Source organism: Pristis pectinata, chromosome 31, assembly GCF_009764475.1.
Source record: "Pristis pectinata isolate sPriPec2 chromosome 31, sPriPec2.1.pri, whole genome shotgun sequence".
Taxonomy (NCBI): domain Eukaryota; kingdom Metazoa; phylum Chordata; class Chondrichthyes; order Rhinopristiformes; family Pristidae; genus Pristis; species Pristis pectinata.
Genome location: NC_067435.1, coordinates 448,366 through 460,825, shown reverse-complemented (window position 1 = coordinate 460,825; position 12,460 = coordinate 448,366). Strand labels below are relative to the sequence as shown.

Genomic DNA, 12,460 nt, shown 5'->3' with positions numbered 1-12,460 from the left:
TCTCAGATGAAGGGTCATTAGGAAGGGGCAGTTGGTGCTGGTCTCCTCAGACACACTTGCATCCTGTGACTGCATATAATCCACCTGCTACCCTCCCTTCCAGCAGATCTACTTTATTTCAGGACTCCAAGGATCTTGTGCTCCATGTCCTTACCAACATGGCTTGCGATGTAGCAGTTATGCACAGTTCCTACCTGACTAAGAAACAGTGAGGTTGGTAATTCTACTGACCTACACAGAAGGTTACTGTCTTATTATTGAGCATCTGATTGGATATCAAGTCAAATCCTTCATTGCAATTACAGCGAAACCCTCCTTGTGTGTTTTTGCAGACTGCATAGGGGCCACACAGATTGGCAAGGCATTCATCCTCATCTGAAACAGAGAAAAAAATGTCATGAGCAGGGGAACAGGGTGCTGTGGTCTTGTAGAATTTACTTATACACAGCGTTTAAGTTAATATAACCTAACCCTAACAAAAGTGCTTGCCCGATGATCAAATTTAGTAAACCAAGTCTTGGAATTCAAAGTTAGGCAGAGACTAAAGCAGCACAGACCATTCAGCCCATTGTGTCCATGCTGATGACGACATACTCATCTATCATGACTCCATTTACCAGCGTTTGGTCCATTGCCTTCCATGCCTTGGTGATCCAAGTGCTCACCCAGGTACTGTTCAAATGGTGTGAGAGTTCCTACCTCCACCACCTTCTCAGGTAGCACGATCCAGATTGCAAGCAGGACTCTGGGGGAAAGAAACTTCTTCCTCAGATCCCCTCTAACTCCTCGCCTTCAACCTATGCCCTCTGGTTTTAGACACCTCCATTCTGGGACAAAGTTCCTTACTATTCATCCTATCTATGCCTCACTCTACCAATTCTCCCTCAGCTGAATCCAATCTGATTCACAGATATCCTTTAGGGAAGGGAATCTGCTGCTCCAAGGGAAAGGCTTTCCATTCTCCACCATTCTTTCCAATCCACACACTGTATTTGGTAGTTGAACACTTGTTAACAGGAAATGACTTTCCTAAATCAGCTTTGTCAAAGATCTTTATCTATTTACTGGGTCCACCTCAAACTCTCCTTCCTATCAAAAACTAAACACCACCTTCCACACTTTTTTCTTTATAACTCATTCTCACCCTGTTCCTGACTGCCATCTTTCTGTCTCCTTTTGGAGTTTCCATCCCACTATCCCTATAATTCTAGTTGTGTCTTTGTTCTACTTTGGAACAGTGTGATGATTGACACAGGAATCTGAATTTCCTTGCGGCCATAATGAGATCAGCAAGTATTGTTTTCCAGGAAACACCCAATTCCAGAGGTAAGCAACCATCAAGTTTGCAACTGAACCCTCCATGGCAGGGAAGCAATAGAGTTAAGTGAGGCTACAGGTGGTGGATTCAGGACAACTGGATGGTTGATGAGACTAATCTATGACAAAGATCAATCACATCTGGATTGCCTCCATCTGCACCCAATACCTTTCTCCTGTGTCCATGGGATCAGCAGGGACCATTTCTTGATCAACCAGAGATGCATCAGAAGCTTGAACAAAGAGTTGTGGCTTTGGAGTTCGAGAGAGGTCTAGCTAGTTTCTAGTAAGGTTATGTTATTTTGAATTAAAAGTTCAAGTCTAGAGCTCAGGTCAAACAGAGGTTAACAACAAAAGACCAAATTGGGACAAGGAGAGAAAGACTTCAAATCCAAAACGTTAATATTAAACTTAGAACAAAGTTAAATTTTAGGATATCATATATCTCTAAAAATGCTTATAACTCACCAACACATGTCCCATTGTCATGCAGTATGTACCCATGTGCACATGTCAAACAAGTGACGTATTGATCCCAAGTGGAACAGATATAAAGCACTAGGGAGCAAAACAAACAATCAGATTTGATAGATGATTATTGCAAGCTTTTCACAACTGTATTACGAGAGAACAAATTCCTCTGAATAGGAAGTTGCCAGCAGGTCAAGATGAGCGTTATGTGGAATGTGAACCATGACGTGGACCGGGTGGTTTTTGCTGTTGCACACACCAAGTAATTAAGTGTCCAATCAAATGCAACTCCTACAGTGTAGTACACAATTTATTTTTCCCTTGTGAGGTTCTTTGCCACCCTATTTTGAGCAGCTCTGTTGAGCCAGAGGTGGAATCCGCATCCATGACCCTCACTGAACCAGCAGGTCAGGTGAAAGGTCTTCAACCTGAAACATTGACTCTGTTCCTTTCTCCACAGATGCCACACAACTTGAGTGCTTCTGGCACTTTCTGCTTCATCCCAGTGAAACACCTCATTTCTACTGAATGTCCCTCAGGCAGGCATTAAATAATCTGGAGATCAATCTGCCTGTAGAGCTCAGTAAGCAAAAAGGGCACACCTAGGGAAGCGGCACAGGAGACCATTCAACCTTCTATCATCCTACAACACTGAATTAGATCATGGTCAATCTACCACTTACTCTTTTACCCATATAAGCTCTAGGTCACTTGATATCTAACAAAACTCTCCCAATCCCACTTCTGAAAGTTCCAACTGTCCCGTGGTATTCAGTGGTTCAAAGGACAATGCCAGATCTCCACCATTCTCTATGTGAAAATGTTTCCTTGATTTCAGCTCCGCCAAAAACACAGGATCACATCTCTGTTCTTGATTCCCCCAGCAAGTTGCCCGTCTTGTGTCTGTCCCATCAATTCCTTTCAATGTTTCAAACATCTGGATTAGTTCATCCTCAATTCTCTGCACTTCATTAAATCCAAGCCCAGGTATACAACTTGTTGTAAGGCACCTTGTGGAGGTCAGCCTGCTCAATGTCCCTGGTGCACATAGTTAATAACAGGTATCACGTCCCAACAGAGAAACATCTGCATCTTACAAATAACACTGATGACAAAATTAACCTCTCTGAAATGAAAGATAGCATCTCTGAGACATCTTACCTCACTTATGGACTGGACTTGTGTCTGAGTTTCATTCTGATAGTATTACCAGCTGTGACATATGATGGGATGTATGCTGGTGTCACGACCTCTGCTGAGTTTTGAATGCTGGTCCCGAGTTTGTTCAGTTCCTCTGAACAAAACATTAGCTAATGTGCAATGTGCTGAGGGATACTGACTCATAGACCTCACACTACATGCTGATCATCAGACAGATGCGAGATGGAAGAGTCCTTTAGATTAAAAACATAAATTCATATAGCCTCTCCACAATTTGAACCAAAAATATATTCACGTGTAGATATTGCCATAACAAAACCAGAGAATGACAGAAATACTCAGCAGGCCAGGGAGCAACAGAGTCAACGCTTCACATCAAAGACTTGGGGAAGTTTAAACTTGCGGAGAGAAAGAGAGGAGGAACAGAAAGGAAGAAGGGAATGTTGTAGATAAGGCGAGGCCAGAGTTGCTCAATGTACTCCAGAGTTTAGAGAGCTGCTCGCTTAATAGATTGAGGGAATTAGAGAGCGAGAGAAAGAAAGGCTGTGTATTAAAGTTGTGAAATGCAGGTCAGAGCTGTTACCTGGACCTGAAACCAAATGGAGGATGCTGGAAATGGCAGGGCCAGCGGAGGGAGGGAAGCTGATATCACAGATGGATAAATGACTAGTTCTGATAAAAAGGTGATTTCAAATTGCTGAACTTAATCAAGTCCGGGAGGCAGCAATGCACCCGGACAAAAGATGCTCCTTAAGCTCACGTTGGAACTCACTGTGGAGTAGTGGTAAAGGCCAGAGCAGGATGGAGAGTTAATGTAACAGGATGGTCAGGGTCACCCCTGCGGACTGAACGCAAGTTTTTTGAAACAGTCTCATCCTCAATGTTAGTTCTGTGAGCAGGGAAGTCAAAGGGCAGGAACCAACCCCCAACCCCGACATCAAACCAGGCCTACAATCCCAAACCTCCCCCACCCCCAACCCCCCAGCCCCACAATCCCCAGCACCCCCCCAAATCCCCCCCAGCCCCACAATCCCCAGCACCCCCCCAAATCCCCCCCAGCCCCACACCCTCACCTCAGCCCCAAAACGTTCAACCCCTCCCCCCCTCCCCCATATCCCACCCCAGTAGACACCCTCTGCCCTCAGTGACCCTGCCCGGAGCGGCTCCGTTCCCGCAGGTCGGAGGGCGCCGGTCCGGGGCGGGACGCGGGACCCGCCACCGGCCCCATCCCGGGTAGTTCACGGCAGCCCGGTGCGGGGGTAGCGGGGAGATCAGACCCGGGGAGGATGCGGTGGGGCCCGGCCACACCGACCTGCTGCCAGCGGTGTCCCGCAGCGAGAACATTGGCCCGGCTGCTTAGCCACGGATCGCGGCTGAGAACCGGGGAAACACCGCGGACTCCGGGCGGCCCCCGCAAAGTCTCTAAGGTGCCTTCTGTTCCCCCCCCCCCCATGTCCCCGTCCCCCCCCCCCACCATGTCCCTGTCCCCGTCCCCAACCCCCCCATGTCCCCGTCCCCACCATGTCCCCGTCCCCAACCCCCCCATGTCCCTGTCCCCCCCATGTCCCTGTCCCTGCCCCCCCATGTCCCTGTCCCTGCCCCCCCATGTCCCTGTCCCCCCCCCATGTCCCTGTCCCTGTCCCCCCCCCCCATGTCCCTGTCCCTGTCCCCCCCCCCCCATGTCCCTGTCCCCCCCCCCCCATGTCCCTGTCCCTGTCCCCGATCCCCGACCTCCGTCCCCCGGGTCCCCGTCCAGTTCGTCATCAGTATCATCGTCAACACTAGAGAAACCAAGGGCTGACAGACCCTTGTTTGGACGTCCTGCACCCCAGGATCCTATCGAAAGTGACTCCTGAGATGGTGGATGCAAATCTTCCAAAAATTGTTACATTCTGGAGAAGTGCCAGAGGGTTGGGAAAGTGCCAGAGGGAAACCCTGATCCAACAGGGAGGGAGGAATAAAGTCGGTAACGATTGGCTGATTAGTGTAACGTCTACTGTAGGACGAATGCTAGAGTAAGTTATTAAGGGAGTACATGGAGGGAAATTGTGTTTGACGAACTTATTGGAGTTTCTTTGCAGGAAAATTCCACCAGAGTGGATGTTGTATATTTGGACTTCCAGAATCATTCGACAAGCATCTTCACAAAAGGTTAGGCGATAATCCCGGAGTCCATGGTGTTGGAGGTCACCTACTGGCATGGGTAGAGAATTGGCTAATTCGCAAGAAACAGCAAGTTGGGATAAAGGTGTCACCTTCAGGGTGGAATCCTGTGACTGGCGGGTGACCACGGGGGTCAGAGCTGGGAACACAACTGTGTATTTTCATGTGCACAAGTACGGTGAGTTCCAGGTACAATGAAAAACTTGCAGTGACAACACAGTCACACAGGTTCGGACAACACTCAGAATATAACGTATACATTAAATTATACAAAACCGTGAAGCCAGTTTCACAGTTGACTCAAAAATAGATGGGAAGGCAAGTTGGGAGAAGAATATAAACAGTTTACAGAGAGATGTGGATGAGTTAGGTGAGTGGACATAAAGTCATCAAATGGACTATAATCTGTAAAAATGTGAAGTTGTTCAATTAGGAAAGAAGAACAAAAGAACAGTATTGTTTAAATGGGGAAACACTGCAGAAAGTTGAGAGTCTTTGGAACTCTTTGCCACAAAGAGCTGGGGGTGGGGGAGGGTGGGGTGGGGAGAGTCCTTGGGTATATTTAAGGCTGAGATTGATTACAAATCAATAAGGAAGTCGAGTGTTATGGAGGAAGGGCAGGAAGGTAGACGAGAAATGTCAGATCAGCCACAAGCCTATTGAATAGCAGAACAGGCTCGAGGGGGCTGAACAACCTACTCTTGCTCCTACTTATGCTCTTAAGGTTTGCCCTCAAACATTCACACAACCTGTCTTTATTCCCCTGAAGCCCCTCTGCATCCTCCTCCACACTGGCAAGTGTACTCACCCCACTACTTCCTCTGGCAGCTCGTTCCATAGACCCACCACCCTCTGTGTGAAAAACTTGCCCCTCAGATCGCCTTTAACTCTTTCCCCTCTCGTCTTAAACCTATGCCCACTAGTTTGAGACTCCCCTGCTTTTGTACAAAGACTGTGGCTATCAGAATCAGACATTATCACTGACATATCTATGTATCATTTCAGTATATGATGATTAACTTTTAATGGGCACCAAGTCGCCATGTTGTGGTATGGAAATCCCCTTTTAAGTTGGTGACATTACTCAGAAAAGCTCACTATGTAGTTTCACTGATGAGATGTGGGAAATTCCAGTCGTAATGCAACAAGAGTGCTATATGGAGAAAGCTGGTTTATCTGATTGAACAGATAGTTGACTTTCAGAGAAACACACTGATGCTGCTTGATTAGACTTGGAAAGCTCAACACAGTACAGCATTTGTAACCTGGGTATATCTCTCCCGAGTGATCCAGTCCAACGTTGGCCCATAGAGCAATTCGTAGACTAATTGAGTTATACAACATGGAAACAGGCCCCTAGGCCCAACTTGTCCATGCTGACCAAGATGTCTATCTAAGCTGATCCCATTTGCCTGTGTTTGGCCCTTATCCCTCTCAACCTTTCCAATCCACAAACCTGTCCAGGTGATTTATTTTTAAAGGTTGTAATTATACCCACCCCACCACTCCGTCTGGCAGCTCGTTCCAGATACCCACCACCCTCTGTATGAAAAACTTGCACCTCAGATGTACTTTAACTCTTTCCCCTCTCATCTTAAACCTATGCTCTCTAGTTTTAGACTCCCCTGCCTTTGTACAAAGACTGTGGCTATCAGAATCAGATTTATTATCACTGACATATCTACCCTATCAATGCTCCTCATAATTTTATAAATCTCTGTAAGGTCACCTCTCAGTCTCATTCACTCAGAATTAGTCAATCAGTTTCATTGACACAGTTGTGTGTAATGTATGTAACAAGCTGCAGTGTGAGATTTGTACATGAACAAACCCAGGGCTATTCTGTGTAAATTGTCTATTCTGCTTTCAGCTGATGGTCTCTTCTATTTCCAGCCGAGCACTCACACTCTGAAGAGCAGAATCTGAAACCCATGAAGACAAAAGTTACAACACAGCATTCGCTTGACAGGGACCAATATTGCTTCCATTCCATGCCACTGGCACTGGTCAGTTGCACGGACCCTCAAGCCTGTTCTGCCATTTAGTAAGATCCTGACTGATCTGAATTTGGCCTCACTCCACTTTCCTGCCTGTTCCCATAACCCTTTGCTCCCTTATATAGGCCAAAAATTAGTCAGTCTTGGCCTTGAATTTGTTCAGTGATGAAGTCTCCACAGTTCTGGGGTAAAGAGATTGAAAGAATTAGAGAGTCATGGAGCACTACAGCATGGATACAGGCCCTTCGGCCCAACCAATCCATGCCGACCACAGTGCCACCCAACTAGTCCCAACTTCCTGCGTTCGGCCCGTATTCCTCCAAGCCCCACCCCTCCATGTACCTATCCACGTGCTTCTTAAATGATACTATTGTACCTACCTCACCCGCTTCCTCTGGCAGCTCGTTCCATATACTCACCACCCTCTGTGTGAAAAAGTTGCCTCAGGTCCCTTTTAAATATTTCTCCTCTCACCCTAAACCCATGCCCCCTAGTTTTGGACTCCCCTACCCTGGGGAAAAGACTGTTACCGTCCACCTTATCTATGCCTCTCATAATTTTAAACACTTCCAAAGTTATGACCCACTGAGAGAGGAATTTCCTCCTCAGCTTCACTTCAAATGCCCCACCCCTTATTCCAAAACTGCCTCTTAGTTCTAGATCACCCTATGAGGGGAACCTTCCTCCCAGCATTCCTCCTGCCAATTTAAGTTACCTTTAACATACTCAATACAAATAGAGCACAGTGACAGCAGCCCATCCTGGTCTTTGCTTTTCAATTGGCATTACACTCAGGCATTTTGGCCCCTTCTCAGGCAACCAGCAAGTCAGGAAAACTGTAAGGCCTGGGCAGACTGCAAGGCCTGGGCAGACAATAAAGTTTTGACTGACTATAGGTTTGAATAACTTGTAGATCCTGGGCAGCAATGAGGTTCCATGGTGAAGCTATTTATTGTGAGGCTGAAAGGAAACAATATTCTGCATTTTAATCCTCTTGCCCAAGGGTTTCTTCTTCTTGGCCTTTTTAATAGCACCAGCTTGTCTTACAGTTCAGTTCTCAGTCTCACAGGACCAGCCATTAAGAAGTTCAGGACTATCACATTCATTGGGTTGGAATCCAAACTTAAACTGGAGCAATCTGTTCCAAGCCCATGGCCCTATCATTTCCTACAGCATTTATATTATTCCTTTACAATTCTCTGCCTTGAACTGATCCCATTTCCCTATTCCAGTTGGACTTTGTGATAAAATATGTCATGCTGACTATTTTTATGCATGTTGGGGACTGTGTTCAGTAGACATAAGTGCTTGCCGAATTTACCCATAAATGGAAAGATAATTGGAAAGCATTTTGCTTTTCCCAGGACCAAAGCCGCGCACTGCTGGGAAGAGCTGGTGAACTCATGCTGTTTCTTTAGTACGGGTTGCTATTTCACTGTGCAGGGCACTGAGGACACTGATTTACAAATGGCAATGTGAAATTCCACAGGAAGTGAAGTGGCGCCTGTGGTTAGTTTGGTGTTCTCATGGTATGCAAAGTTCTACAAAAAACAAGTGTGATATGAATATAAGACAACTTCCATCCAACCAGTCTGGTTTAACATTAATGCTCACATATGTCACTCCTTGGAGGAGTTTCTAATATATTTTGACATTGTCAACTAGACCTGTCAGCAACCCACGTCGTATTCCAGAACCAGTTTGTTGTGTCCAGTGTCGTAGAATCATAGAAGGTCTTTGATGCGGAAGGAGGCCACTTGGCCCATCATCTCTGTGCTGACCAAAAAAGAGCCATGAAGCCTCATCGCTTAACTAGGTCTGTAGCCCCGAAGGTCACGGCTCTTCATGTACCCACCCAAGTACTGTTCAAGTATGACGAAGGTTTCTGCCTCTTTCACCCTTCCAGGCAGTACGTACGAGACCCCATGATGCTGTCATCCTTCTGCCAGTTAAATCTCTGCCCTGTTCTTTTTAAGGAAGAAAGGTCCTTCCTACTTACTATATATAGCTTTATAATTTATCCTCCTCAGCCCAGTGTCCTCTTGGCATCTGCTTTTGTATAGAAATGAACCCAAGCTAATCCAGTCCTTTCCACCTTTCAAATTCCAGCAAATATTTGTAAATCTTATCTGCACCATCTCCAGTGCAGCTGCAACTTTCCTGTAATGCGGTAACCAGAACTGTATGCAGTACGTAAGCTGTGGTCTAACTAGTGTTGTATGTGGTTTAAGTACAATCTGCTGCTCTTATATTCATAGTATCATAGAATTGTACAGCATGGAGACAGGCCATTCAGCCCAACTCATCCAAGCTAACCAGTTTGCACCCTTTGTATTAATCTCGTCACTCAGCACTTGGTCCACAGCTCTCTATGCCTAAGCAATTAAAGTGCTTGTCTGGACACTTCTTAAACACTGTCAGTGATTCCACTCTCTCAAGCAGTGCACTCCAGGTACTCGCCACTCTCTGGGTGAAAAAGGTCCCTCTCATATCCCCTGAAAACCTCATCCCCCTTTTCCAAAATCTATGTTCCCTCGTCTTACCTACCTCTGATATGGGGAAAGGTTTCCTGCAGTCTACCCTCATAATTTTATATACCTCAACCATGTCCCCTCTTAACCTCCTTCACTCCAGGGGAAACAGACCCGGCTTCTCCAGGCTCTCCTCATAACTGAACTGCTGCATCCCAGGCAGCATCCTGGTGCATCTCCTCCGCACCCTCTCCAGTGCTGTCACATCCTTCCTATAGCACGGTGACCAGAGCTGTATACAGTTCTCCAGCTGAGGTCTGGCCAGGGTTTTATCAAGTTGAAGCATAACCTCCCTACTTTGGTATTCATTGCCTCAACTAATGAAGGCCGGTATTCCACACGCCTTCCCAACCATGTTATCTATCTGCCATGCTACCTTCAAGGATCTACAGATTTGTACTGCAAAGTCCCTCTGTTCCTCAAAACTCCCTAAGACTCGACGTTCACTGTTTATGTCCTTGCCTCATTAGTGCTTCCAAAATGCATCATCTCACATTTGTCTGGATTAAATTCTGTCTGCCAATTTTTAGCGTATTTCACTAACACCTCGTTACCTCTCTGCAGCTTATGACTGCCTTCTACAGTATCAGCAACTTCACCAATCTTCGTATCATCTGAGAACTTACTGATCTTACCTCCCATATCCACATATTTTACAAATAACAAGGGTCTCAGCACCAATGCTTGTGGGATACCACTGGTCATAGCATCTAATCACAAAATCAACCCTCTACTACCACTGCCTGTCTTCTATTGTCAAGCCAATTTTGTATCCAGTTTCCCAACTTGCCCTGGATTCAATGGGTCCTAACCTTTTGAACTAGTATCCCATGTGGGATCTTGTCAAAAGCCTTACTAAAGTCAATATAAATCACATCTACTGCCCTGCGCTCATCAATACACTTTGTCACGTCTCCAAAGAGTTCAATCAAATTGGTTGGACAGGATCTGCCTTTGACAAAGCCAAGTTGCCTCTCTTTGATTAGTCCCTGCCTTTCCAAGTTATCATTAATCCTCTCCCTCAGTTTTCTCCAGTATTTTCCCTACCACTGATGTTAAGCTCAGAGGTCTGTAGTTACCAGCTTTTTCTTGCTGTCTTTCTTGAAAAGGGTGACAATGTTTTCTGTCCTCTAGTTATCTGGTATCTCATTTGTGTCCAATGAAGATTTGAAAATCTCAACCGGAGCCTCAGCAATCTGTTCCTTTGCCTCCCAGAGTAGACTGGGACAAATCCCATCGGTTCTGGGGATTTATCCACATTTAAGCCCTCTGAAGCATCGAGTATCGCCCCTTTATTTATGGAGACTTGCACTAGACTTTCACCTTCCATATCACTGAATTCTCCAACTACAAAGTCTGTTCACTTTGAATACTGATGAAATTATTCACTTAGGACCTCACCTATACCTTCTGACTCCACAGATTGCCCCTCTTTCCCTAACAGGCCCTACTTTATCCTTGGTTATTCTTTTATCCTTAATATACTTATAGAACACTTCCAGATTTACCTTAATCTGGTCTGCCAGTGATTTCTCGTCACCCCTCTTAATTTCCTTTTTAAGCACCTCCCTACACTTTTTATGCTCATAACATGCCTCCTTCATCATTATTCCTGTCATATGCTTCTTTTTTTTATCTAACCTGCAATATCCTCCATCTAGGGTTCCCTATACTTGTTAGCCATGGCTTTTTCCCTTACAGGAACATGTTGGCCTTGAACTCTCATTATTTCTCCTTAGGATGCTTCCCACTGTGCAGGCATAGACTTAACTGTAAGTAGATGCTCCTCATCTATATTTGCTAGGTCCTTCCTTATGTTAATGAAATTGGCCTCCCCCCAATTTAAGTCCTTTATTACTGGTCTATCTCTATCTTTATCCATAACTACTTTAAAAGTTTTGGTCACCATCTCCAAAATGATCCACCACTGATACTCCCTCACTTGACCGGATACATTTCCCAAGGCCCAGTAATGCTCCTTCCCTCGTTGGTCTATCTACCTACTGCATCAAAAAGCTCTCAGGAACACACCTCAAAAATTCTACCCCCTTTGAGCCTTTAACACTATGGCAATCCCAGTTAATGTTTGGGAAGTTGAAATCCCCCAGTGCGATAACCATCTCGCTGATATCTGCCGGCATATCTCCTGTTGATTGTTGGGAGGTCTGTAATACACACCCAGCAAAGTGACAACACACCCTTTTTGTTTCTTTTCTCTACCCATATGGCCTCGTTTGAGGAGTCTTCTGGGATATCCTTCCTCAGTTTGGGTCAGACACAGGCAAATGGGACTAGCTTAGATGGGCATCTTGGATGACATGGACCACTTGGGCTGTTTCCATGCTGTATGACTCTAAGACTCTAATGCAATCTTTGACTAACAGTGCAGTGCCTCCTCCCATTTGCTCCTCCCCCCCCCCATCATGCCTGAAAATTCTGTACCCGAGGATATTGAGTAACCAGTTCTGCCCATCCTTCCGCTTTGCCTCAGTGATGGCCCAATATCATAGACGCCACCTAATTTACTAGTTATACTTCTTGCATTAAAACAGATGGAATTTAGTGTTGAATTCTCTTGATGCTACTTGCTTGATCTGGCTCCTGCACTTACCAACTATTTCTCCTCTAGATGCTTGTCCATCTCCTTCTGACCAACCGCTCTGAAACCCCTTCCCCTGCCAACTCAGTTTAAACTTTCCCTAACAGCACTAGCAAATCTCCCAGCAAGGATGTTGGTCCCACTCTGGTTAAGGTGCAATCCATCCCACTTGTACAGGTCCCACCTTTCCTGGAAATGGTCTCAATGATCCAAGAACATAA

At 45.7% G+C, this 12,460-nt stretch overlaps 1 protein-coding gene across 1 annotated transcript in view; it reads right to left on the bottom strand.

Moving 5' to 3' along the window:
* Positions 1-12,460, bottom strand: part of LOC127584947 (adhesion G protein-coupled receptor E1-like) — a 77,173-nt gene that overhangs the window by 47,540 nt on the left and 17,173 nt on the right. Inside the window, exons 2-3 of the mRNA XM_052041985.1 lie at positions 1,786-1,875; positions 232-375 (exon numbers count right to left, since the gene is read on the bottom strand). Of these exons, the coding sequence (XP_051897945.1) occupies positions 232-375; positions 1,786-1,875 (234 nt within the window). The remainder of the gene's footprint in view (positions 1-231; positions 376-1,785; positions 1,876-12,460) is intronic.